This window comes from Macrotis lagotis, chromosome 5, assembly GCF_037893015.1.
Source record: "Macrotis lagotis isolate mMagLag1 chromosome 5, bilby.v1.9.chrom.fasta, whole genome shotgun sequence".
Lineage (NCBI taxonomy): Eukaryota > Metazoa > Chordata > Mammalia > Peramelemorphia > Peramelidae > Macrotis > Macrotis lagotis.
Genome location: NC_133662.1, coordinates 221,701,417 through 221,724,135, shown reverse-complemented (window position 1 = coordinate 221,724,135; position 22,719 = coordinate 221,701,417). Strand labels below are relative to the sequence as shown.

General features: G+C 40.3%; 1 protein-coding gene across 2 annotated transcripts in view; it reads left to right on the top strand.

The window, feature by feature from the left end:
* Positions 1 to 22,719, top strand: part of IGSF3 (immunoglobulin superfamily member 3) — a 139,450-nt gene that overhangs the window by 71,612 nt on the left and 45,119 nt on the right. The window contains exons 3-6 of one of the 2 annotated variants that reach the window (XM_074188533.1): positions 4,725 to 5,102; positions 10,463 to 10,873; positions 18,964 to 19,353; positions 20,837 to 20,896. In XM_074188533.1, coding sequence (XP_074044634.1) covers positions 4,725 to 5,102; positions 10,463 to 10,873; positions 18,964 to 19,353; positions 20,837 to 20,896 — 1,239 coding nt within the window. The remainder of the gene's footprint in view (positions 1 to 4,724; positions 5,103 to 10,462; positions 10,874 to 18,963; positions 19,354 to 20,836; positions 20,897 to 22,719) is intronic. The other variant, XM_074188534.1, reaches the window with a different exon arrangement.

Below are 22,719 nucleotides of genomic sequence, written 5' to 3'. Positions count from 1 at the left end.
GTTGGAGTCTCACTTACCTCATCTGCAGAATGTGTCTATAATCCCTGTACTGCTTAACTCATTGTATTATGGTCTAGCTTGGGTACAAGACAATGCTTATAGAGTTCCAAAGCACTATTGAATGAGTTGCTTTTGGAACTAAAAAGGAAGGTTGGGAAAATCATCAAATGGCAGGATAAATAAAAAATTAAAATACATATTTTCTCCAGTAATCTATAAAAACAATTTTAACCTTAATTTTTTTAAAATTTGAACTCCAAATTCTCTCTTCCTCCCCCTCCCCCCACTGAGAAGCTAAGTAATTTGTGTGAGGTTTTACATGGAAAATATACTTTTTAAGGGAAGACTTCTAGCCACAAAGAGGCATGGAAAGAGCCCTGCATTTGCCTTGAGTGATTTTGCCACCTACTATTTATGTGACTTTGGACAAGTCACTTAACTTCTGTGACCTTTGATGAGGGGATTGGCCTGGTGGCCTCTTGGACCCCTTCTAGCTCTAAATCTATTGACTGAAACTTAACTCGAAATCCATGTTTTTCATTGAGCTTAAATTCTGAAAAGAATGCAGCTGGAAAGGGGGGGGGATGACTGGCTTGGTCTATGGGAGGCTTTGCCTTATGGATAACTGGTTTAAATGTTGTGATTTAGATGGCAGTTTGACAGTAGCTGTTAAGGGTTTGTTCAGTTGGGTGTATCAATTTTTCCCTGGTTGTCAGTTCATTGGAGTTTGTGGCGGGTGGCTGTATTCCAACCCTCAAGATTTACGTTTGAATGCAATGGCTTATGGTGGGCAGCCATTCACAGGAATTCTGGCCTAGTGCCCTTTTTTGGGCCAGCAGGAGGAGGAGAAATAAACAATGCCTCCCTGGGTGGCATTGGAAAAGGGAGCGAAGGATAGATTTGAGAATACAAAGAGAAATCCCATTCCTATCTTCTTTGCTGATTGTGGGAGGGTCTGGTTAATGTTTAGACTCTTTGGGGAGGTTTCTAAGAACCCACTTGTTCTTCTTTTGACTTCTGAACCCTGAACCAAGGTGCAAGGGGTTCACCCTTCCCTATTGCTCCAGATCATCAGTGCCCCTTCGGGTATTACTTGCTTCCCTATCTAGCCTTGATCCCTTGGTCATCCATTTAGCAACATTCCCCTAAACGTGTTAGAATTTGCCCCAGCTCCACCACATCCCCCTGCTCATCATATCCAGGAAGCACATTGTAGAATTTGAGTGATCTGCTTTCTCTCCTAGTCTGCTTGGGATGACTGGATTCAATCATCTGTCCATTTGCATTTCCTTGTCTTTTAATGATCTGCTTTCTGTACTAGTTTTTCTGGGACAGCTGGATCTGTCCATCTATGTCTTTTCGTGATCTGTTTCACTACTAATCTACCCAGGATGGTTAAACTCAAATATCTGTCCATCTATATGTATCCTTGTCTTTCAGTGATCTGTTTTCACTACTAATCTACCTAGGATGGCTGGACTCAAGTATCTGGTCATCTCCACTTCCTTTAGTGATCTGTTTTCTCTTTTAATCTACCTAGAATGATTGGACTCAAGCTTTTATCCATCTACACATCCTTGCCTTTTAGTAATCTTCTTTCTCTACTAATCTATCTAGGATGACTGGACTCCAGTATCTGTTCACCTACACTTCCTTGTCTGTTAGTGATTTGCTTTCTCTACTAGTCTTCCTAGGATTAGCTGGACTCAAGCCTCTGTTTATCTTTGTCTTATTGATCTGCTTTCTCTACTAATCTACCCAGGATGGCTGGACTCAAGCTTTCATCCATTTACATATCTCTGTCTTTTAGAGATCTGCTTTCTCTATTAATCTACCTAGTAAGGTTAGGCTCAAGCTTCTATCCATCTACACATCCTTGTCTTTTAGTGATCTGCTTTCTCTACTAATCTACCTAGGATGGCTAGACTCCAGCATCTGTCCATGCAAGCATTTAGTCCATTATGAATAAAACTAATTTCAAAAACAAAATATATCCTTCTTTTTCTACTAAGTATTCTGGGCTCAGGGAAGGGATTCAACATTGTTACTGATGGGGAAAGGTGAGATGGGTACAAAAAAAATAGAAAGTTATGGAAGTGGGGGAGGAAAAGAGGAAGAGAATACAGATCCAATTCGATGGAGCTTGTGAATCCCTAAAATGTTCTATCCCTCCTCACCTCCACACTCTGTCTTCCCTGGATTCCTTCCAGACTTGCTGAAATTCCAATCTGCAAGAAATCTTTTCGAATGTGTCATCCTCTTTATCCTTTCACTACCTGACTAGTGATTTCATTCTGAGATTACCTACCTTTCATTCATACTGTGAATCCTCTACGTAAGTTTGCATGCTTTTTCTCCATTAGAATGTGAGGGTCTTGAGAACAGAAAACTATGGGATTTTTTGTCTTTTTTTTGTACCTTCAGCACCTGGCATAGTTTTTGGCATGAAGTAAGCAATAAATGCCTATTGATTGAATTGAGGGAATCATGATAGTCTTCTCTGAGAAGATGAGCACTTGAACTAAAGCTTGAAGGGGACAAATGGCTCTAAAAGAGAGACAACTCATAGAATTATTGGTTTCAGACTAGATGGGATCCCAGGAGCCATCTTGGTGAACCTCCTAATTTTACACCTGAATAAATGGAGATCTACAGATATCATTTGACTTGGCCAGGGGCACAGAGGTCATAAAAGCATGAGAGTCAGTCTCCCAGAGTCTTGGCCCTTTCTATACTACTGCATATCTTACAGTTATTCTTCCTGGGAATAGGGACTCATTGATCCTGTGATTCTTTTGATATGGAGAAAGGATCTTCTGGAAAAGGAACTCTCTCCACCAACTCCTGCATACACCTTCTCTACAGCTGAGTCCTAGAGAGCATGGTGAGGTTCAATGGTTAGTCCAGGGTAAAATTAGATAGTATGGATTAGAGGTAGGATTGCAACTGAAGGCTTCCGAGGCAACCTCTTTTTAGTATGGTGCCATGTTGCTTCCATGTGAATCTTGGATCAGATCACTGTCCTTCTCTAAACCCAATCACTGACCCCATTTTGCCTTCAAAATAACATCTGGATCCTTTAGCCTGACATTCAAGGCTTTCTACAATATGGTACCAAACTACCTTTAGAATCTAATCTAATGCTGTACCCCTTTTTCAAAAGGGCAGATAGTTGGTGTGGTGCATAGAGCAATGGGTTTTGGAATCAGGAAGATTCAACTTCATGAGTTCAAATCTGGCCTCAGAGAGTTACTAAACTAGGTGACCCTGGGCAAATCACTTAATCCTGTTTTCCTCAGTTTCTTCATCTGTAAAATGAATTCACAAAGGAAATGGCAAACCATTCCAGTATCTTTGTCAAGAAAACCCCCCAAATGGAGTCCAAAGAATTGGACATGACGAAGACCATTTAACAACACTCCCTTTTAAAATACCTAGTATTTCAAATGAGATGATTTACTGTTCCTTCAACATAATATCCCATGTTTTCTTGCTTGTGTGCTTTTCTTCATCCTGATGAGTGCCATACTCTCTCCTCTGCTGTGTTTCTAAATATTCAAATCTTGCCTATCCTTCCAGGATACCCACCATTAATTCTTCCCCGACTTTACTCCTCTGACAGTTGCCCACTCCAACTAGATTTGATCTTCTCATTACCTGATTTGTTCAGATGTTTTTCATCCATGTCTGACTCTTTGCAACCTCTTTTGGAGTTTTCTTGGCAAAGATACTAGAGTGGTTTGCCATTTCCTTCTCCAGTTACCTAGTTTCCCCACACCTTTTTGTTCTCCATTCAAGGATTCTAGTAGATATCATAATTATTTATGTTCAAGGTCATCACCTCCCTTGTCTTTCATGTCTGGGATGCTCCCTTCTTCCTTACCTCTGTCTCTCAATTTTCCTGGCCTCCTTTAAGACTCATCTCAAATCCAACCTTCTACTAGAAGTTTTTGCTGACTCTCCTCAGAAGTCATACTTTCCCTCTGAGATTACCTCCCTTTTACACTTTTACATTATACTGTGTGTGTGTGTGTGTGTGTGTGTGTGTATACACACACACACACACACACACACACATATATATCTTGGAAATACATAATTATTTGCATGTTGTCTAGAATTTCTAGAATGTAATCTCCCTGGGGGAAGAGACTATGTTTTTGCCCTTCTGTGCATAACATAGCAGTTACTACAATGCTTAGCACATAATAAAGACTTAATAAATGATTGTTGACTGACTTGATTAAATAAAAGCAATTACCATGATTTTATTCATTATATTGTAGCCTTCACCTTCAAACAGGGAACCCAGTAAATATTCTCTTCTTTATATATGGATTTGTGTAATTGATTTAATTTCTTTTCATGTTTCGGGTATTATTATATTTTTTGGACTTATCGACACTTTTCCACACCTATATTAATCCTGCTTACAAACAATTAAAATCATTATTCCTATGGGTTAGACAGTTAAAGGCAACAAAGACATGGTCTTGTAATGTGAAATTACTATATATGTAAAATAGGGATGCTACCTTACCAGAATGAGTTTTAATTAATATTTATAAATCATGGTAGCTGGTAAGACATTTCTATTGCAATTATTACTACTGTCATATAAGCAATAAACTCTTTGAACAATGTGGCCCATTTTGCATTTTGGTCTGATCTCTCTCTCTCTCTCTCTCTCTCTCTCTCTCTCTCTCTCTCCCCTCTGCATCTAGGTGTGGTGTCAGCACAGAGACAAGTCACTGTCCAAGAGGGACCACTTTATCGCACAGAGGGCTCCCACATCACCATTTGGTGTAATGTCAGTGGCTTCCAGGGACCTTCAGAGCAGAATTTCCAGTGGTCCATTTATCTGCCATCTGCACCCGAACGGGAGGTGCAGATTGTCAGCACCATTGACTCTTCCTTCCCTTATGCAATCTATACCCAGAGAGTTCGGGGTGGAAAGATCTATGTGGAGAGGATCCAAGGCAATTCAGCCTTACTGCATATCACAGAACTGCAGGCCCGGGATGCTGGGGAATATGAATGCCACACACCCAATACAGATGAGAGATACTTCGGAAGCTATAGTGCCAAGATGAATCTAATAGGTAAGGGAGTCAATGTTTTGCTTTGTTTTTAAAAACGAAGGCTGTTGGGGACAGCTAGGTGTTGCAGTGGAAAGAGCACTGGCCCTGGAGTCAGGAGGACCTGAGTTCAAATCTGGCCTTAGACACACAATACTTACTTAACTGTATGACTTTGGACAAGTCACTTAACTCCATTGCCATGCCCCCCCCCCCCAAGGAAGAATATCTGAAACTGGAAGGGTTTGCCTTCTGTTGCCTTTGCTCTCTATATAATATTTATATTGTATATTCCATTTATTAAAAATTACCATTAACAGAAACCACAGAGTCTCCCTTATTTCCCAGTCTTGTTTTCCTTATTGTTTGCTTGTATAATAATTGTACCATATAGATACAACAAGAGATTTGAAAGTAACAGGATTATTGCAGATCACTCATCCATTCACCTTATATGGCAGAAAAGAGGCTCAGAGGATATCTAGTAACTTGCTTGAGTCCCCACAAGAAGTAAACAGCAGAGCTCAGATTTGAACTTGGCTCTCTTGACCCCAAATTGAGTATTCTTTCCTCTAGATCAGAAGTGGGGGGATGTTTTTCTTCCAAGGGCCATTTGAATATTTATAACAATATTTGAGGGCTATATATAATCAAACATTTAATTCATCCCTTAAAAGCTCCTAGATTTATTGAATTTTGAGTCCCCACCTGGGGTTGCCTTGGCAACACTAGATCAGTACAAAGTTTCCCACCCCTGCACTAGACCAAACTTCTCTAAATGAAACATTTGAGTTTATACATTACATATTTATTACAGTTTTAATTTATACATTACAGATAGACAATGGATAGAGTACTGGTTCTTAGACTCTAGCTATGTGACCCTGGGCAAGTTACTTAACCTTACTCGCCTCGGTTTCCTCATCTGTCAAATGAGCTGGAGAAGGAAATGGCAAGCCAACCAAGTATTTTTGCCAAGAAAACTCCAAATAGAGTTAGGAAGAGTCATAAGTGACTGAACAATAACAAAAGGAACTTGAAGTTGGAACTTAGAAGTAGCCCTTCCAAATGTCAGATACTTTGGAGGAAAATAAAATATAGTCTGACAGAGCCCTGGGTCTGTAGAAAAACCTATCTTGACCTCAAGGAGATTGCAGGCTGGTAGGGGAATAGATCCCAACTCAGACAGATGTACTGGCCAGCCAGGACATTCCTAAATGAGGCAGGGTGCCTCATGAAATATAAAAGAGAAAGAACTGAGGCATCAGGGAAGATTTGCTAGAGGAGGTGCAGTTTTTAAAGGATATTAGGACTTCAAGTAAGTTAAAAAAGTAGATGAGAACATTCCAGAAATAATTATTAGGTGGTGCAGTGGATAGTACACCAATCCTGGAGTCAGGAGGGCCTGAATTCAAATCTGGTCTCAGACACTTAATAATTACCTAGCTGTGTGACCTTGGCCAAGTCACTTAACCCCATTGCCTTGCAAAAACAAAACCAGAAATAATTATCAGCCTGAGCAAAGTGGAACAGGATTTTGTTGTAACACAGCAAAGAGAAATTATGAGAAGTGGAAATAGGGAATTAATGTCGGGTGACCTCAGAGAGTAGAAGGAAGGAGCCAGGGTAAGAAGAAGTTGATAAAATTCCTTTGGGAAGGGTGGGAAGGCTTTCAGCAGCTCCAGAGCTTCAAATAGGCCTCCGAAATGAATGGGAAGCTGTTAGGAGTGGAGAAAGGATGAAGTCGATGTGGTTGCAGCTCTTTATTTAAATACTGAGAGCCTTTTCCAAGTCTTGTAGCTCCATGCATAAGAAATGGCGAACCAGCTGCTTCCTTGGCCGAGAAGCTTGATAAAGGATGGTAGGAGTGGGAGGAAGAGGGGGGTGGAAATCTGGAGATTTCGATGGATGGCTTTGGTCACAGTGTTTGTGTGCTGCCAATGCAAATGGAGTAAAAATAACTAGGTTGTTGAGTGTTCTTCTGTCATCCAGCCAATAATGTGCAAATCTTCCTTTCAAATTCTTATTAATTTAATTAGGCAGAATTGTTAACAGCTCTTAGTTGACACAACTCAGTATCTTTTGTTTACTTTTATTCCTCTAGAGGCCTTGTACCCCAGCAGGTGGCCTTTTCAACCAAAATAGTAATTATTCCCTCCCCTTCTCCACCCCCTAAAGAGAATACTACAAATATATCAAGATGATCTGAAGATCTGAGGCCGGGGAGGAAGGAATTCTGGGGGCCTGGGTCAGTTCGCACCATTCCTGACCCATGTCGTTATTACCCTGAAGTTACTTACCAATGTGTATGATTTCCCATCCTGGTGTATGAAAAGCCACACTAATGTGGCAGCTAAATTAGACAAAGATTATACATCACAATGGGATACTTCCCTTTGCTAAAACAAATAAACAAACAAATAAATCAATAAAGTGGCTCCCTTAGCATATTTTAAGTGTCTTGAGATCTTTAGCCACTTCACTGGAAAAGGGTTTTTTTGGGGGGGGGGGGATCTGATTATCATTGAGTATTTATTACATTGTTGACTGTCCTTCCTTCCAAGAAGACCATGACATCAGGGAGATAATGCCATGACATACAAATGAATTGGATTTAAGTGAGGAAATGCTATGCTAGCTTTCTCCTCTGGAGCCAGGTCCTGTGGACAGATAGGGATTGGGATGACTGGAGATGACCCTGGATGCAGTGGGAGATCTTTCCCAAGGTCTCAGTTTCACTGAGGCAATACCCATTCAGTGATTAAGGCTAGGTAAGAAAGAGATGAGGCAAAGAAGCCAAGATTTATTAAGTACAAACTCTGTGCCAGGAATTAAAAATATAGAAACAAAAATGAAACAATGGATTCTGCAAGGAGTTTTATCAGTGCAAGATAACATGTATGTGTTATGTCTATACATAGGCACATACATATATGTGCATATATATATTTATTTATTTTTACATGCATATGGAAATGTTGTTGTCAAGTGTTTTAGTGTATCCAACTTTTTGTGAGCTCATTTGGGTATTCTTTCACATTTTTGTTTTTGTTTTTGTGACACGGTGAGGTATTAAGTGATTTGCCCAAGCTAGTAAGTATCAAATGTCTAAGGCCAGATTTGAGCTCAGATTCTCCTAACTCCAAGATCAGTGCTCATGCAATGCCATCCAGCTGCATTTGGGCCATTCTTGACAAAGATACTGGAGTGGTTTGCCATTTCCTTCTTCAGCTCATTCAACAGCTGAGGAAACTGAGGCATATAGGGTAAAGTGACTTGCCCAGGGTGATACAGCTGATAAGTGTCTGGGGCCAGATTTGAACTCATGAAGTTGAGTCTTCCAAGCCCAGGGTTCTGCCCCAAATATGTACATGAATATGGCCAAATTATATGAAAGGTACATTTCTGGGCGAGGAAAGGATTTGTTTAAGTGTTACATACATTGAGTTTAGAAGAAAAAAAGGGATTCATTGATGTGGAGGTGGAAAGGGGGTGCCTTCCAAGCATGAGGAAGAGCCAGTTCAAAAATATGAAAATTAGAAATTGAGTATCATATGCAAAGAAGAGAAAGAAGACCAGTCTGACTGGACCATGAAGTAAGAAGGGAGTGATGTGTAATATGTTGCAAAGGCACTTTGGAAGGACTTAAAAACCAAATGGAGGAGCTTGTGCTTAATATTCAAGTAATATGGTGCCATTGGAGATTGTGGAAAGGGGGAGTGACAGAATCAAACCTGCCCCATCATTTTAGTATCTGTGAATAAGAATGGATTAGAGAAAAGAGAGCCGGAAGGCAGGAGAGTGGTTGGGAACCTGTTACAACAATCCAGGTCATGGTTCATGAGAGCCTGAAGATGATGAGAGATAGCCTTGAGAGTAGAGGAAAAGGGAACCAAGGTGCAAGATAGAAAGAAAGGAAATGACAAGATTTGGCAATTAATTGAATACATGGGTTGAGAGAAATTAGGGGAGGCAAGAAATAATGCCAAAGATGAGAGTCTGGACAGTTTGGAAGATTGGTGGTGCCCTTAGCAGAAGGAGAGAAGCTTTCAGAGTATTGGAAGTTGGGTGGAGCTTAGGAAGCAAAATTATAAGCACATATTGAGCTTTAAGATGCCTAGGGACTGGGGGGTGGCTAGGTGGCACAGTGGATAGAGCACTGACCCTGGAGTCAGAAGTACCTGAGTTCAAATCCGACCTCAGACACTTCATAATTACCTAGCTGTGTGGCCTTGGGCAAGTCACTTAACTCCATTTGCCTTGCAAAAACCTTAAAAACAAAGATGCCTATGGATATGAGCTCTAAATCTCCAAGAAGAATGTGAATATAGTGCTCGGGAGAGAATCTTCACAGAGGTCATCATTAGACCCATTAGGAGTAATGAGGCCCCCAAATAGGAGGGTAGAAACAGGTGGAGAACAGGGCACTGGGCAGAACTATGGGAGTCTGATATGGAAAGGAGAACCGAGAAGGAAAGATCACACTGGTAGGAAAGGAGGCGAGAGAGAGTAGTGTCACAAAAATCCAGAATGGAAAAAAATTATCTAGGAGGAGAGGGTGGTCATCGGTGTCAAATGTATCAACCATAAAGCTTTAGCTGAGGAGTTTGTGCTATTTGAAGAAATGAAAACATCTTCAATATAGCATAAATCAGGAGGAGAATCCAGCCTGACTTTTAAGAATTTGTGCAAGTTTTCAGGGAACCAATTTATTATGTAAAGTGACACACACTCATATTTTACGCAGTGTTGTAAATTCCCAGAACTCCAGACCCACCCATGTGCATATTCATGGTAGGCATAAAAACTCATTCCCATGCCAAATAGAAAAGATTTTTGAAATGTCTGTATCAGAGCTCCCCTCCCCTTCCTCCAGCCCTCCCTTCCATTAGCTCAGATAATTGAAATTTGACCATTTGGGATGCTGCAAAGAGGAAAGGGATTCCTCCACTGTTGAAGGGGAAGGGAACACGAATTTATTAAGAGCCTTCTATGTGCTAAGTACTTAAAAATGTTATTTCATTAGATTAGGCAGTAAATTTTCTTGTCACTCCAAGATTCTTTGATTTTTATAATTTTATTTTGCCTTTTTGCCTTTATCTCCCTTCCGCCTGGCACTTAGTAGATATTTAGTAAACATTGGTTGATTGTTGAGTCGTAAATTGAGGGACAGAATGGACTTCAGAGGTTATTGAACCTATTGAATGCCTTCATTTTACAGCCGAGGAAATTGAGGCCTAGAAAGGTAAACTGACTTGCTGCCCATGGCTGCTCATGCAACCAATAAATTTGGGTTTCCAAGGCAGATCTTCTGATTCTAGTTTAGTAGTATTTCCATGGCCCTGGTGTAGTCTTCTAAACATGTTTACTTTTCTGTCCTGTAGTGATCCCAGATTCCCTCCAAGCCACAGCAGTACCCCAGACTCTTCAGAAGGTGGAACAGGACTCTCTGGAACTGACCTGCGATGTGGCCACGGAGACGTCGCAACACAGTCATCTCTCAGTTATCTGGTACAGGCAGCGGGCTGGTGAGAAGCCCGTGGAGGTGATCTCTCTGAGCAGGGATTTTGTGCTCCATTCTAGCAGTGAGTATGCTCAGAGGCAGACCTTGGGAGAAGTCCGCCTGGACAAATTGGGAGAGACCACCTTCAGGCTCACCGTTTACCACCTTCAGACATCTGACCAAGGCGAGTTCTACTGCGAGGCTGCTGAGTGGATCCAGGATCCTGACAAGTCATGGTACCCCATGACCCTCAAGCGTTCGGAAGGAACTGTGGTCAACGTCCAGCCAACTGGTTAGTGTCTTTGAGCTTCTCTTCCTCCCTCTTCAGTTAATGCTTTCTTTACCCTGGCTGTGGATTAGTTGACTCTAGAATGGGTGAATCTGAAGACCATGAAAAACTAAGGTAATTTTTGTGTACTCTGTGTGGCATATGATGCCATATCTAGATATCTTTGCAACCAAGTCAGGTATCATAAACCACTCTGGGCAAGTGGCCAAAGTAGGCCTGCAGTTGTTAAGGGATGGAGTGTCTGGAGAGGACACTAATTCTATTGAGTGTTGAAGATAAAAACAGAAACCCTTGGACACTGACTCAAGGTTGCTTTTTTTTCTTTTAGAGACTAACCCATAGGGTGGGGACAGGAGAAGAGAGTTGAGCTGGGGAAGAGTTCTCTTTAGCCTTCCATTTGAAGATTGCTATTTTAACTAATTATTCTTTCTAACTAGATGTTTAATTCTGTTGTTTCTGAGCCACTAAAGAACTGCAAGTGCTGTCAACATTCTAAAATCATTGCCTTGGGGCGATGCCCCAATTGCCCTGTCTTAGTTTTAACTCTAATGTTCTATTAAACATTATATTTACCAAGGGATTGGGGAATGTTTAATGTAATTACTTCAAGAAGGCTTGTCATTTTATTTGTGTAAAGTTAGAAATCTACATAAATTGTTGTGCAAATTCCAGATTTCTGGTTTGTAATCCCAAAAAGAATCATTATATATGTATATATATATATATATATTTATGGAATTGATCTCAGGAGGGTGGAGGATGTTGTTATGTACTGTAGGAGTCTTAATTAAATCATGGGCTCTACTTTAATGATTATTTATGATAGAAAATAAACTCCTTGAGGGCAGGAACTGTCTCACTTTTTATTTATATTCCCACTTTAGTCTTTGGCACATAGGGCATTGAAGAAAGATTTGGTGATTGATTAATTAATTATGGTAAGGAGCTTGAAAAATCATTTCCTCTCAGAATGATTTTCTGGTATTGGATTGTTCTAATTCCAAGTGGTTGGCAATAAATGATACAGGGGCTGAGGGAGACAGTATCTCTTTTGACTCTGTTAGGGGGGGAAATAGATAAAGATCAGAATATACCTTGTATATGTTTTACTCTATTGGTGTTTGAAAGCAATAACCAGGATTCTAGGCTCCTACTGCCTCCATGGACCACAAGATAAATAAGGGAAAAGCACATGTCCAGCATGAGCCATAGGTCTGGACCGGACAACTGATTGTTCTGCATGGAAAATGTTTGGTTTTGCACCTTGAGCTACTGGTATATGCTTTTGTAGAAGGCTTTCTCTATATGGCTCTGTGTTGCTAACATTTAAGGGAATTTACCCATTATTCTAATCCAAAGGTATGTTGGTTGTGTTGGGGGTGAGTGAGTATGTGCTTGAGTGTTGGTAGAAGAATGAATCCAAATCAATTCAAGGTAGAAGATAGGAGAGTTCCATATGGGGTCTTCTAACTGAAAAAAAAGTCAGACATTTGGTTTCTCTCTCTGCCATTACCATTTTGCTGAGAATTTTCTTCTGGTTCAGAGATTCTTAATCTTCCTTATGTCCACGGAAACTTTTGGCAATCTAGTGAAACCTGTAGGCCCTTTCAGAATCATATGTTTAAATGCATAATATAAAATCCACAGGATCACAAAGGAAGCTAAAGATACCATTTTGTTCTCATTCAAATTCAGGGTCATCATCTCCCCTCTTCTACTCCCATTTCCCAGGTGAAGACCCCCTGTTCTAACTGTTGTGTGCCTTCAAAAGAGGCTGACATTCCTTGCTTAATTGATTTCCATTATGATATGGAAATCTAATGGGGTGTGAGAGCTTGGAGCCACATCATTAAGGTGGGTGCTTCCTAACCAGCTCCGGAGGATGGGAGGATTCAGAAGCTTTTGACTCTTTTAGGTATACTGAAATGAATATTCGACAAGAATTTATTAATCAGTCAGCGAGTACTTATTACACTCTTATTTTTCAGGAACTGCATAAAGTTTTTATTTATCTAGGGAGATGTGTACATGAGAACACACATATGTATATTTACATACATATATCCACATCTATGCATAAATGTGGGTAGATATAATGTATAATTATATTTTTGTTCATATTAGAGACAAGATAATTTTGGTGATGGGGATCTTTAAGTCCTCTATCATAATCATTCAGTAAGCATTAATTAAGCATCTACTGGATAACAGACCCTAAAGTGTACATGTTGGGATTACAGATACAGAAGTGAGATGGCTTAGCAGCTGGGAGTGGGGTGGTTATTAGGAGAAGCCTTGTGTAGAAAGCAGTTGTTTGAGCTGAGTTTTGAAGAAAATGAGGAATTCTAAGAAGCTGGGGGAGGAGGGAGTATATTTTAGGCATGAGGGACAGGTGGTCCCCCATTCAAAGGCACTGGGAGATAAGAGTCTCCTATATAAGAACTAAGAAGACCATTTGCCACTCGGTGGCCTACAGAGTGGGATGGAAAGAGGGAGTGGTATAGGCTTAAGGTTAGAAGGTAGGTTGGAGGCGAGTTTGTAAAGGTTCTTAAGTGCTATAAAAAGAGGAGTCTCTATTTTATTTTGCAGGCAGTAGGAAGTAGGATGATAGGAGAATGATCTAGGCGAATCATTCTGAGAGAACCTACTTTTTCCAGACAAAATGGTGGGTGTTAGGTAGAAAGACAGACAAAAACAAAGACAGCTCTTGTCCTCAATGAGCTCATATTCTACTAGAGGGAGACAATACGCCCCTGGATAAGAAAGTGCAAAACAGAGACATGAAATCATATTTGGGAGTTGGAGGTAACTTAACATTTGGGAAGAACAGATGCCTGAACTGAGCCTTGAAGGCGGCGGGGATCCCATGGGGAGGGGGAGGAGGGACAGACTGTCTGTGAAAGCCTCAGTTAAGACATGGAATGTCAAATTTGGGGAGCAACAATTAGGCCAGTTTGTCTGAGATGCTGAAGTGTGAAAGAAGATAATGTCCAATTGGTCAGGAATGACAGGTCAAAGGGGAAAGGACTTCAAGTTGGGAAAAAGGTCTTTCTTCAGGTTTCTTCCTTGGTAACTCTAGTCTTTCTTCCCTATCCTGAGTATTTTTTTTTTTTTTTTTGCAAGGCAAGTGGGGTTAAGTGGCTCGCCCAAGGCCACACAGCTAGGTAATTATTAAGTGTCTGAGAACGGATTTGAACCCAGGTACTCCTGACTCCAAGGCTGGTGCTTTTATCCACTACACCACCTAGCCTCCCCCTGTCCTGAGTAATTTTAAGATCAGTCATGAACTCTGAATGCACTAGAATTAGGTTGCCTGAATTTAATTGTCTTTATTTTAATCATACCTACTTGGAGTTAGGATTTTCCAAATCTGACATGCAAATTCATCCAATCTCTCTCTTTTTGTTTGTTTGGGGTTTTTTTTGCAAGACAATGAGGTTGTGACTTGCCCAAGTTCACAGTTAGGTAATTATTATGTGTCTGAGGCCAGATTTGAACTCAGGTCCTCCTGACTCCAGGGCTGGTGCTCTATCCACTGTGCCACCTAGCTTCTATTTTTTGAAAGACAATTCCAGATTAATTCAAAGAAAGCTGCTTGGGGCATTCGTATTATCACCTCCTGTCTATTTAGCTACAGTGATAACTGGTTTTAATTAGTACCCTTCTCATATCAGACTTAGTGCTGTGGAAATAGTTCATTGAGAAGCTGACTGGGAGAAGCTTGAGAAGTAAGCCAGTGGCTACTGAAACAACTGTGGACTACTGTTCTCCCTATAGCAAGAAATCTTTCTTCCCCAGCCCTGCTTCCTGAATGGCCACCTGTGTTGTATAGTAACCACATATAGTGAAGAAGCCATTAGACACAATAAAAATAACTACCTTTGAAACCAGAGGGTCCCTGGTTCAAATTCTACCTCTGAGACTTAATAAGTCTCTAGGCCTGTTTCCTCATCTATAAAAAGAAAAGATTGGAATGTTCTAATGGGGCAGTTTGGTGGTACCATAGTGGATGGAGTGCCTGGCCCAAAGTCAGGAACAGTCTTCCTGAGTTCAAATCTGGCCTTGGACACTTATTAGGCAAGTCACTTCACCCTGTTTGCTTCAGTTTCCTCATCTGTCAAGTGAGCTGGAGAAGGAAATGGCAAAGCCACTTTAAATATTTCTGTCACAAAAACTCCAAATGGGGGTCACACATGGCTCTGAACAACTGTCTATAAATCTATGATAAAAGAAAATAAACCTGTGTTGGCATAATAATAATGATGATAATAGTAGCCATATTATAATTTGCTATATATTATTATGATTATTTCTCCTATTTATATTGTGTAGTAAGCTTTATTCACACCACACATAAATTATCTCATAAGCCTCATAGAAGCCCCTTCAGATATGTACTACAGGTTCTATCCCTAAGAGCATTGACCTTGGGGTCAGGAGGACAGGAGTTGAAATCCAATCTCAGACCCTTGACATTACTAATTGTGTGACCCTGGGCAAGTCACATCCAGGGCCATCTCCAGTCATCCCAATTCATTTCTGGCCACTGGACCCAGATGTCTCTGAGGAGAAAGTAAGTCTGGTGACTTTAGTACAGCACCCAGTTGCTCAGACCTAATTTATATGCTTATCATGGTCTCACCTCTCCGATGGCATGCTCTTCTTTGAGAACAAAGGACAAACATCATCATCGTCGTCATTACCATCATCAAACATTACCATCCCTTTATCAGGGTTTTTTTTAGGTTTTTTTTTGCAAGGAAATGGAGTTAAGTGGCTTGCCCAAGGCCACACAGCTAGATAATTATTAAGTGTCTGAGGTCGGATTTGAACTCAGGTTCTCCTGACTCCAGGGTCGGTACTCTATGGACTGTGCCACTTAGGCACCCCCCTTTCTCAAGGTTGAAGAAAGTTAAGACTCACAGGGGTTAAATAACTCATTGATGGCCATAAGAACAGTGATAGAACTGGAAGGGGTCTGACAAACTATTTAGAATTCAACCTTTCATTTTACAAATGAGGAAACTGAGGTCCAAAGAATTGGAAATCCCTTTCCCAGTGTCATACAAAAACAGAACTTGAAATCAAGTTCTTCTGATTCTAAATCCATTGGTTTTTCCCATCCCCAAAAGAGATACCACTGCTGGTGGCATCCTGCCATGGATGCAACAATATAGATGGTGGTGACATATTCAGCATTGTGAGAAACAAGCCATATAAAGGGACTATTTGGGGGTGAGTGGGTGTCAATGCAATTTTTTGAGGGAGCAGGGGAGTGGGGTAAGCACAGGCAGCAGATCTTGAGCCCTAGCTTAATATGCACCATCTCTACCACAATTAAGACATTTTATTTTCCTAAACAAGACTTAATGCTTTGCAGAGGACCCAGGTTTCCCAAGCCCAGGGGATCACTTTGGGCTGGAAATTTTTAAACGGAGCATAGAAACTAGTTCTGCCATTCCCCTTAAGGCAGCCCTATTTTGCCAGTCTCACTTCTTCCCGACAGTATCATACTCTGACTTCTTTTTCTTCTTCTTCCTCTCTCTTCTTTTTTTTTTAATCAGTGAAGGTAAGGATGATAGGACACTGATTCTCAGCACAGATAAATTTCAGTGGAGGCATTTGAAGTCTGGTCTTCCTGACTCCTACCAAACTTAGTCTTCTTTCCATTAAGCTATGCTGTTTCCTTTTAGTAACTAAATGATTCCTTAGGGGAAAGAATACCCTCCAACTTCTACTCCTTTCTTCTTGGATAAAATAAAAACCTTTTAAGAATGTTTGGAAACTCCACTTAAGAGGTTGTCCTAAAAGATTAAGTCTAATTGGTAGTCTGTCCATGAAAAGTTAACTTTGATTTCTCCCATATGATTCTGTTGAGTTGATGTGTTCCCCTTTATTTGATAATATCAGCTAACTTGATATCATCCTCAACTCCTTCCTCTTTCTCACTGCTTGTTCAATATATTGTCAAATTTTGTCACATCTGTCCATTACATCATTTTTCTTGTACATCTCCACACACATAGTCACCACCCTATTTTAGTTCCTCCTCACTTCTTAACTAGAGTATTGCAATAACTTTTTTTAGTTTTTTTTCTTTTTTTGCAAGGCAATGGGGTTAAGTGGCTTGCCCAAGGCCACACAGCTAGGTAATTATTAAGTGAGACCAGATTTGAACTCAGGTACTCCTGATTCCAGGGCCAGTGTTCTATTCACTGTACCACCTAGCTGCCCCTGCAATAACTTTCTAATAAGTCTTCCTATCTCAAGTCCCTCCCCAGTGCAGTTTGTCAAAGAGATTTTTCTTAAAGTACATATCTGATAGTATCCAACCCCAGATTCAATAAATTCCAGTGGCTCCCTGTTACCTCCTGGCTGAAATACATGATTTCTCCTTTGCATTTAAAGCCCTTAAGAACCTGACTACTTCTCTCTCCACTTGTCTTAAACTTGGATCATTTCTACGTGCCAAAGTTAGAAAGAATCTCCTTGAGTTTAAATATGGCCTTGGACACTTATTAACTGTGGGGCCCTAGGCAACTCTGGCCTGTTTGTTATTCCTCAAAAATGATATCTCACCCCTTATCTCTGTATTTTTGAACTGCTGACTCTAGGACCTCATATGTCCTACCTACTCTTCCCTGTCTCCTAAGATGCTTTAGCTTCCTTCAAGGTAGCTTTTTTTCAGGGGGTATTGGTAGTCTTCATCTCTGAAATTACCTCTCTTTTTCTACTTTTGATGTAACATATGTGTGTGTATGTGTATATATGTCTGTGAACATATACGTATCTGTCATCTTCCCCAACAGAGAGCAGAGATTATTTTTGCCTCTTTTTTGTATCTCCAGACCCTAGCATCGAATATAGTTGTTGCTACATTTCATTCATTTTCAGTTGTGTCCAACTCTATGACCCCATTCAAGGTTTTCTTGACAAAAATACTAGAATGGTTTGCCATTTCCTTCTCCAGTCCATTTTATAGATGAGGAAACTGAGACAGTTGGGGTTCATTGATTTGCCCCAAATCACACAGCTCAGTGTTTTTTAGGCTGGATTTGAACTGATTCCAAGCTCAGTGTTTCATTCACTGAACTACCTGGCTCCTGGTATGGAGTAAACAATTACTAATTTCTTAATAAGTGATAGATATGAGGAAGAATATAGCAAAATTTCATTCTGTTGATCTTTGAACATTTATGAGTAACAGGGTGGGCAGTTGGATGGAGTGATTCAAAAACCTAACCAGTTAATAGTGGTGGGGAAGACAAGTTTTATGAAATTTCTTTTTCCATTATGAAATTTCTTCAGTGTTCTTATTTTATTTTTTGGATATGGGTCATAAGTAGACCTGAGAAAGCAGCTGTTTCAGAATAATGCTGGTAAATTCTAGGACTGACCTGGAGTTCGAATCAATAGTCTCAGGTGTTGCATACTGTCAACTAAATATGAGAGAGAAGAAAAGGAAGAGAGATAAGAGGACAAATAAGGAAGAGAGGGAAAGGGGAAGAACTAAGGTAGAGGGGTGGGGATAGAAACAAGAAGAAAGAGAGATGGGTCACCTAGCTGATGGGGTGGCTAGAGCACTGGCCTTGGAGTCAAATCTGGCCTTAGATACTTAATAGTTACCTAGCTGTGTGACCTTGGGCAAGTCACTTAATCTCATTAGCTTACTGGGAGTGGGGGGAAGAGGGGAGAGAGAGAGAGAGAGAGACAGACAGACAGACAGACAGACAGACAATTTATTAAGCTCTTAATATGGCCAAAAAGTTTTTCTACATACTGGGGATATAAATTCAAATCTGAAGCCAATTTTTGCCTTCAAGGAGCTTCTATTTTTGATGAATCCTGTCTCTCGGGTCAGTCTTGAAATTTCTCTGACTTCTAGGTGTCACTTGACTCTTCAATAATCTGGTCCCATCTCTCATGGATACAGTGGTATTGTCATTATCTTGGAATATTAAGTCAACTCTCTCAAGTGGTTTATTGACTTCTTTTGGGATCTGTATATTTTGGGATATAGTTGGGATAGGTATATTTTGCCATCAGTGGCCCATCTCTTCTTTCTCCCATTCTGTTCCATTCCTTTCTCATAGACAAAGAATTCAGTGTTCGACTGGAGACGGACAGACGGCTATACACGGTTGGTGAGCCAGTTGAGTTCCGCTGCATCCTTGAGGCTCAGAACGTTCCTGACCGCTACTTTGCTGTCTCCTGGGCTTTCAACAGCTCCCTCATCGCCAGCCTGGGACCCAACGCTGTGCCTGTGCTTAACAGTGAATTTGCTCAGCGGGAAAGCCGGGGGCAGCTCAAGGTGTCCAAAGAGAGTGACAGCGTCTTTGTCCTGAAGATCTACCACCTCCGCCAAGAGGACAGTGGTAAATACAACTGCAGGGTGACAGAGCGAGAGAAAACGGTGACTGGCGAGTTTATCGACAAGGAAAGCAAACGCCCCAAGAACATACCCATCATTGTTCTTCCTCTCAGTAAGTAGAGAATTGTGCTTCTCCCTTGCCCCTCCTTTCTCTTTCCCATTGTTTTCTGGTTTGCCAAATGGTATCCTCACTAAAGGGAAACTAGAGGGTGACAGAAGGGAGTGGGTGGCACTCAGCCTTGGTAACCACTCTACTGGGGGAAAACAAAATACTTAACCTCCTTTCCTTCTACAGCTCCTGTCTTTTCAGCACTCACTGTACCTCTTTTAGGTAGGCAGAATTTCAGAGAAGGAGGGACTTGAGACATACCAAACTTGGAATTATACATGAGCAGACTTAGGCTACAACATCTACACCCAGCATCATAGACTTAGAGCTGGAAAGAAACTAATAAGCTATCAAATCCTTCATTTTACAGATGAGGAAACTGAGGCAGAGGTCTGCTAAGTGACTTATCCAACATCACAAAGCTGCTAAGTATTGGAGGGTCTCCTGTGTCCAAATCTAGTACTGTACCCACCACACTGTATTGCCTCTCATGGACCATTACAATACTCCCAAGGGTTAGAGAGAACCTGGGATCTACCTTACCACTGGATTTGCTTACCCTAGGGACAGCTCAGTTTCAGAGAAGTGAGTGAACCATGAGTCTTCTTTAGAGTTTTAACCCTTTGTGGAAGGATTTTAAAACTTAGCTCAAAATATCATTGAGAAGGATGATGCTTGAGGTTAAGACTTGATGGAATTCAGAAGTTGGCATTTTCCTGTCTCCTTCCTGTGTTTAAAAAAATTCTGGTATAGATATCAAAGAGTGAAATAGGCCCCTTTATCTGGGAGTTAGAGGGATCTTTGAACTTTGCTTTCTATACTCAGGAAAGGTCATTAGGTTGAGTCCCCTCACTCCAGGTGGGCCTATGCAGCTATCTAACTTAAAGAGCTTACAGTTTTTATCCATTTCCCATTAGTTCCATTTCATGGAAATTCAACATTTCAGTGTTCTTTTACAAAAAAAAAAAGGTGATTGTTGATCCTTCATAAATTAACCCTAACTTAGCTTCTTCAGTCTTTTCTCATATTCTCATATTAGCTTTAATATTTTCATTGCTGTTTTGGTCCTTAACCATTTCTAGTTCTTTACTATTCCCTTTAAAATATGGAAACCAGAACCAGGCATGGGGTAAGGATAGGATTCTTTTGGTCCTTGTCTTCTTATTTGCCAGGATAATTTTCTCTTTCATCCTTGTTTAAAAGCATCCAATTTCCTTGATTTCTTTTTCTTCTTCTTTCTTCAACTCTCTTTTCTACCATCTCTCACTTCTTCTCCTTCCCTTATCTTGCTAATTCTCTATCATTCTGTGCTGGCTTTATCCAAGGACTTGATCTGACTTTTCATCCAAAAACTAATCACTTGTTTGATAAAGACCAAATGGACAGCTACCATCCTCAGTATCTTCTTTTGCCCTAAGAAATTTCCCCCCCAACCCCCTTTAAGAACTTGTTTGATGATCTGTGGCCTGCTATATTGCTTTTCCAGCAGATATCTGGGTAGTTAAAGTCCCCCAGCACCATCAGATGCTGTCCCAAGGCCACTTGGGTAAGTCTACCAGAGAATAAAAATGACCACAACGATTATGGTGATGATGATTATGCCTTGAATTCTAATGGTGCCTTTCTTCACAAGAGGCTATTTCTTCTTATTGTCTTTTTTTCTTTTCCAGGTTTCTGCTTTAAAAAAAAAATCTTTTTTTTAGATTAGGGTAGGGTAAGGTTAGCCATTTTCTCTGAATGGGAAAAAACCAAAGCACAGAAAAGTGAGATATTAGCCAACATGGTTCACTAAATAATACTAAGATGGTGTGCTTCCAACACCCAATCAAAAGCTTTTCCCAGTACCTTCTGCTGCCTCATCAGCTCTTGCCTTGAAGATCTGTTAATGCTATGTGAAATATTCCTAGTTTTATCCCCTTTTTAACTTCATCTCAAAAATGTTTCATTATAGGTTTCCTCTTTCTCAAGCCTGGAAGCACAAATAGGTAATCTTGATGAACAAGGCAAGCACCATCCCCCAATGGACATTGCCCATATTTTCCAAGCTGCCTTGTTTTGTCTAGCCCTATATTACAATTCTTGTTGTAGACTTAATACTGTATGTATGTCTACACATATATAGGTATGTACAGATCTATGATATACACATATAAATTTATATATATATGCATTACAAATATCCATATAAATATATATATATATATATATATATGTTTTTATATATTTATATGTGTGTGTGGGGGGGGGGTTGCAATAGGTCCAGGCTAGCTATTGACCCAGAAGTCATTTTTCCCCCCAAGGTAGATTTCTTGCCTTGATTCTGGAATTACTGCCTTTTGTCCATTGTTTTGGTTAATCAGCAATGGATGTGAATCCAAAATTCTGGGAGAGCACCATGGTGTCTGAGAGTTCTTTTGCTATGACTTGTGATTCTGCAAGGTCTAACTCCTGGGTAATGTACTTTCTGGGATTTGGAGAGGACCCACCATTCCCTTCAGTTGAATGTCCTCTACTTCATCCCTGGAATTATCCTGAGAAGTCCCAAATAGACCACAGTCATACTCATGATAGCAAAAGCTGATGAATTGACTTTCTGAAGGTAGCTGTGGGAGCATTGTGAAATAGTAGAAAGAATGCTAGATTTGGTGTCAAAGGACCTGGGCTTGAATACAGGCCAGGCTACCATCTTACTTAACCACAATGGGCCTCAGTTTCCTCATCTGTAAAATGAGGATATTAACAGAGATAACTTCAAACTTATAGCTCCAAATCTATGATCCCTATTTTTTTTTCTGACAGGGAAGATAACAGATATAGAAGCTGCAAACGTCTATTATAGCTGCGCTTCCTAATTTGTAATTTGATTAAACTGATTGGGTTGAAAAATCCTTTTCATTGAATTTCATCTGGTTTTTCATTAAAATTCTTTCTTCGATAAGCTGAAGATAGTTGTGATTGTGGTACTTTGCCCTAACAAATGAATTTTATATTCCAAATGATGAGAGACTCTTTATTCATATTTTTGAAGTTTAGTAGATTGGAAAACTTTTGATGGAAAAACAGCAATAAAACAAACAGAATCAAAGCTCTGAGGAAAGTAGGAGTATAGTCACAGGGAATACAACAACATGCATTTATTAAAAGCCTGTTGAATGTTCAGTGCACTGTCCTAGGCACTAAAGACACAGTCTTCCTTCAGTGCTTCAAACCTTGTATGCTCCTTGAGGGATAGAGACTTTTTCATTATGATACTCATTGCCCGGAATGTAGTTTGTACTTAATAATTATTTGTTAAATTGGATTGGATGGATAGCATTCCCATGCTAAACATGGCAGCAAATGATAGCAACTAAAGGATGTTCAAAAAGA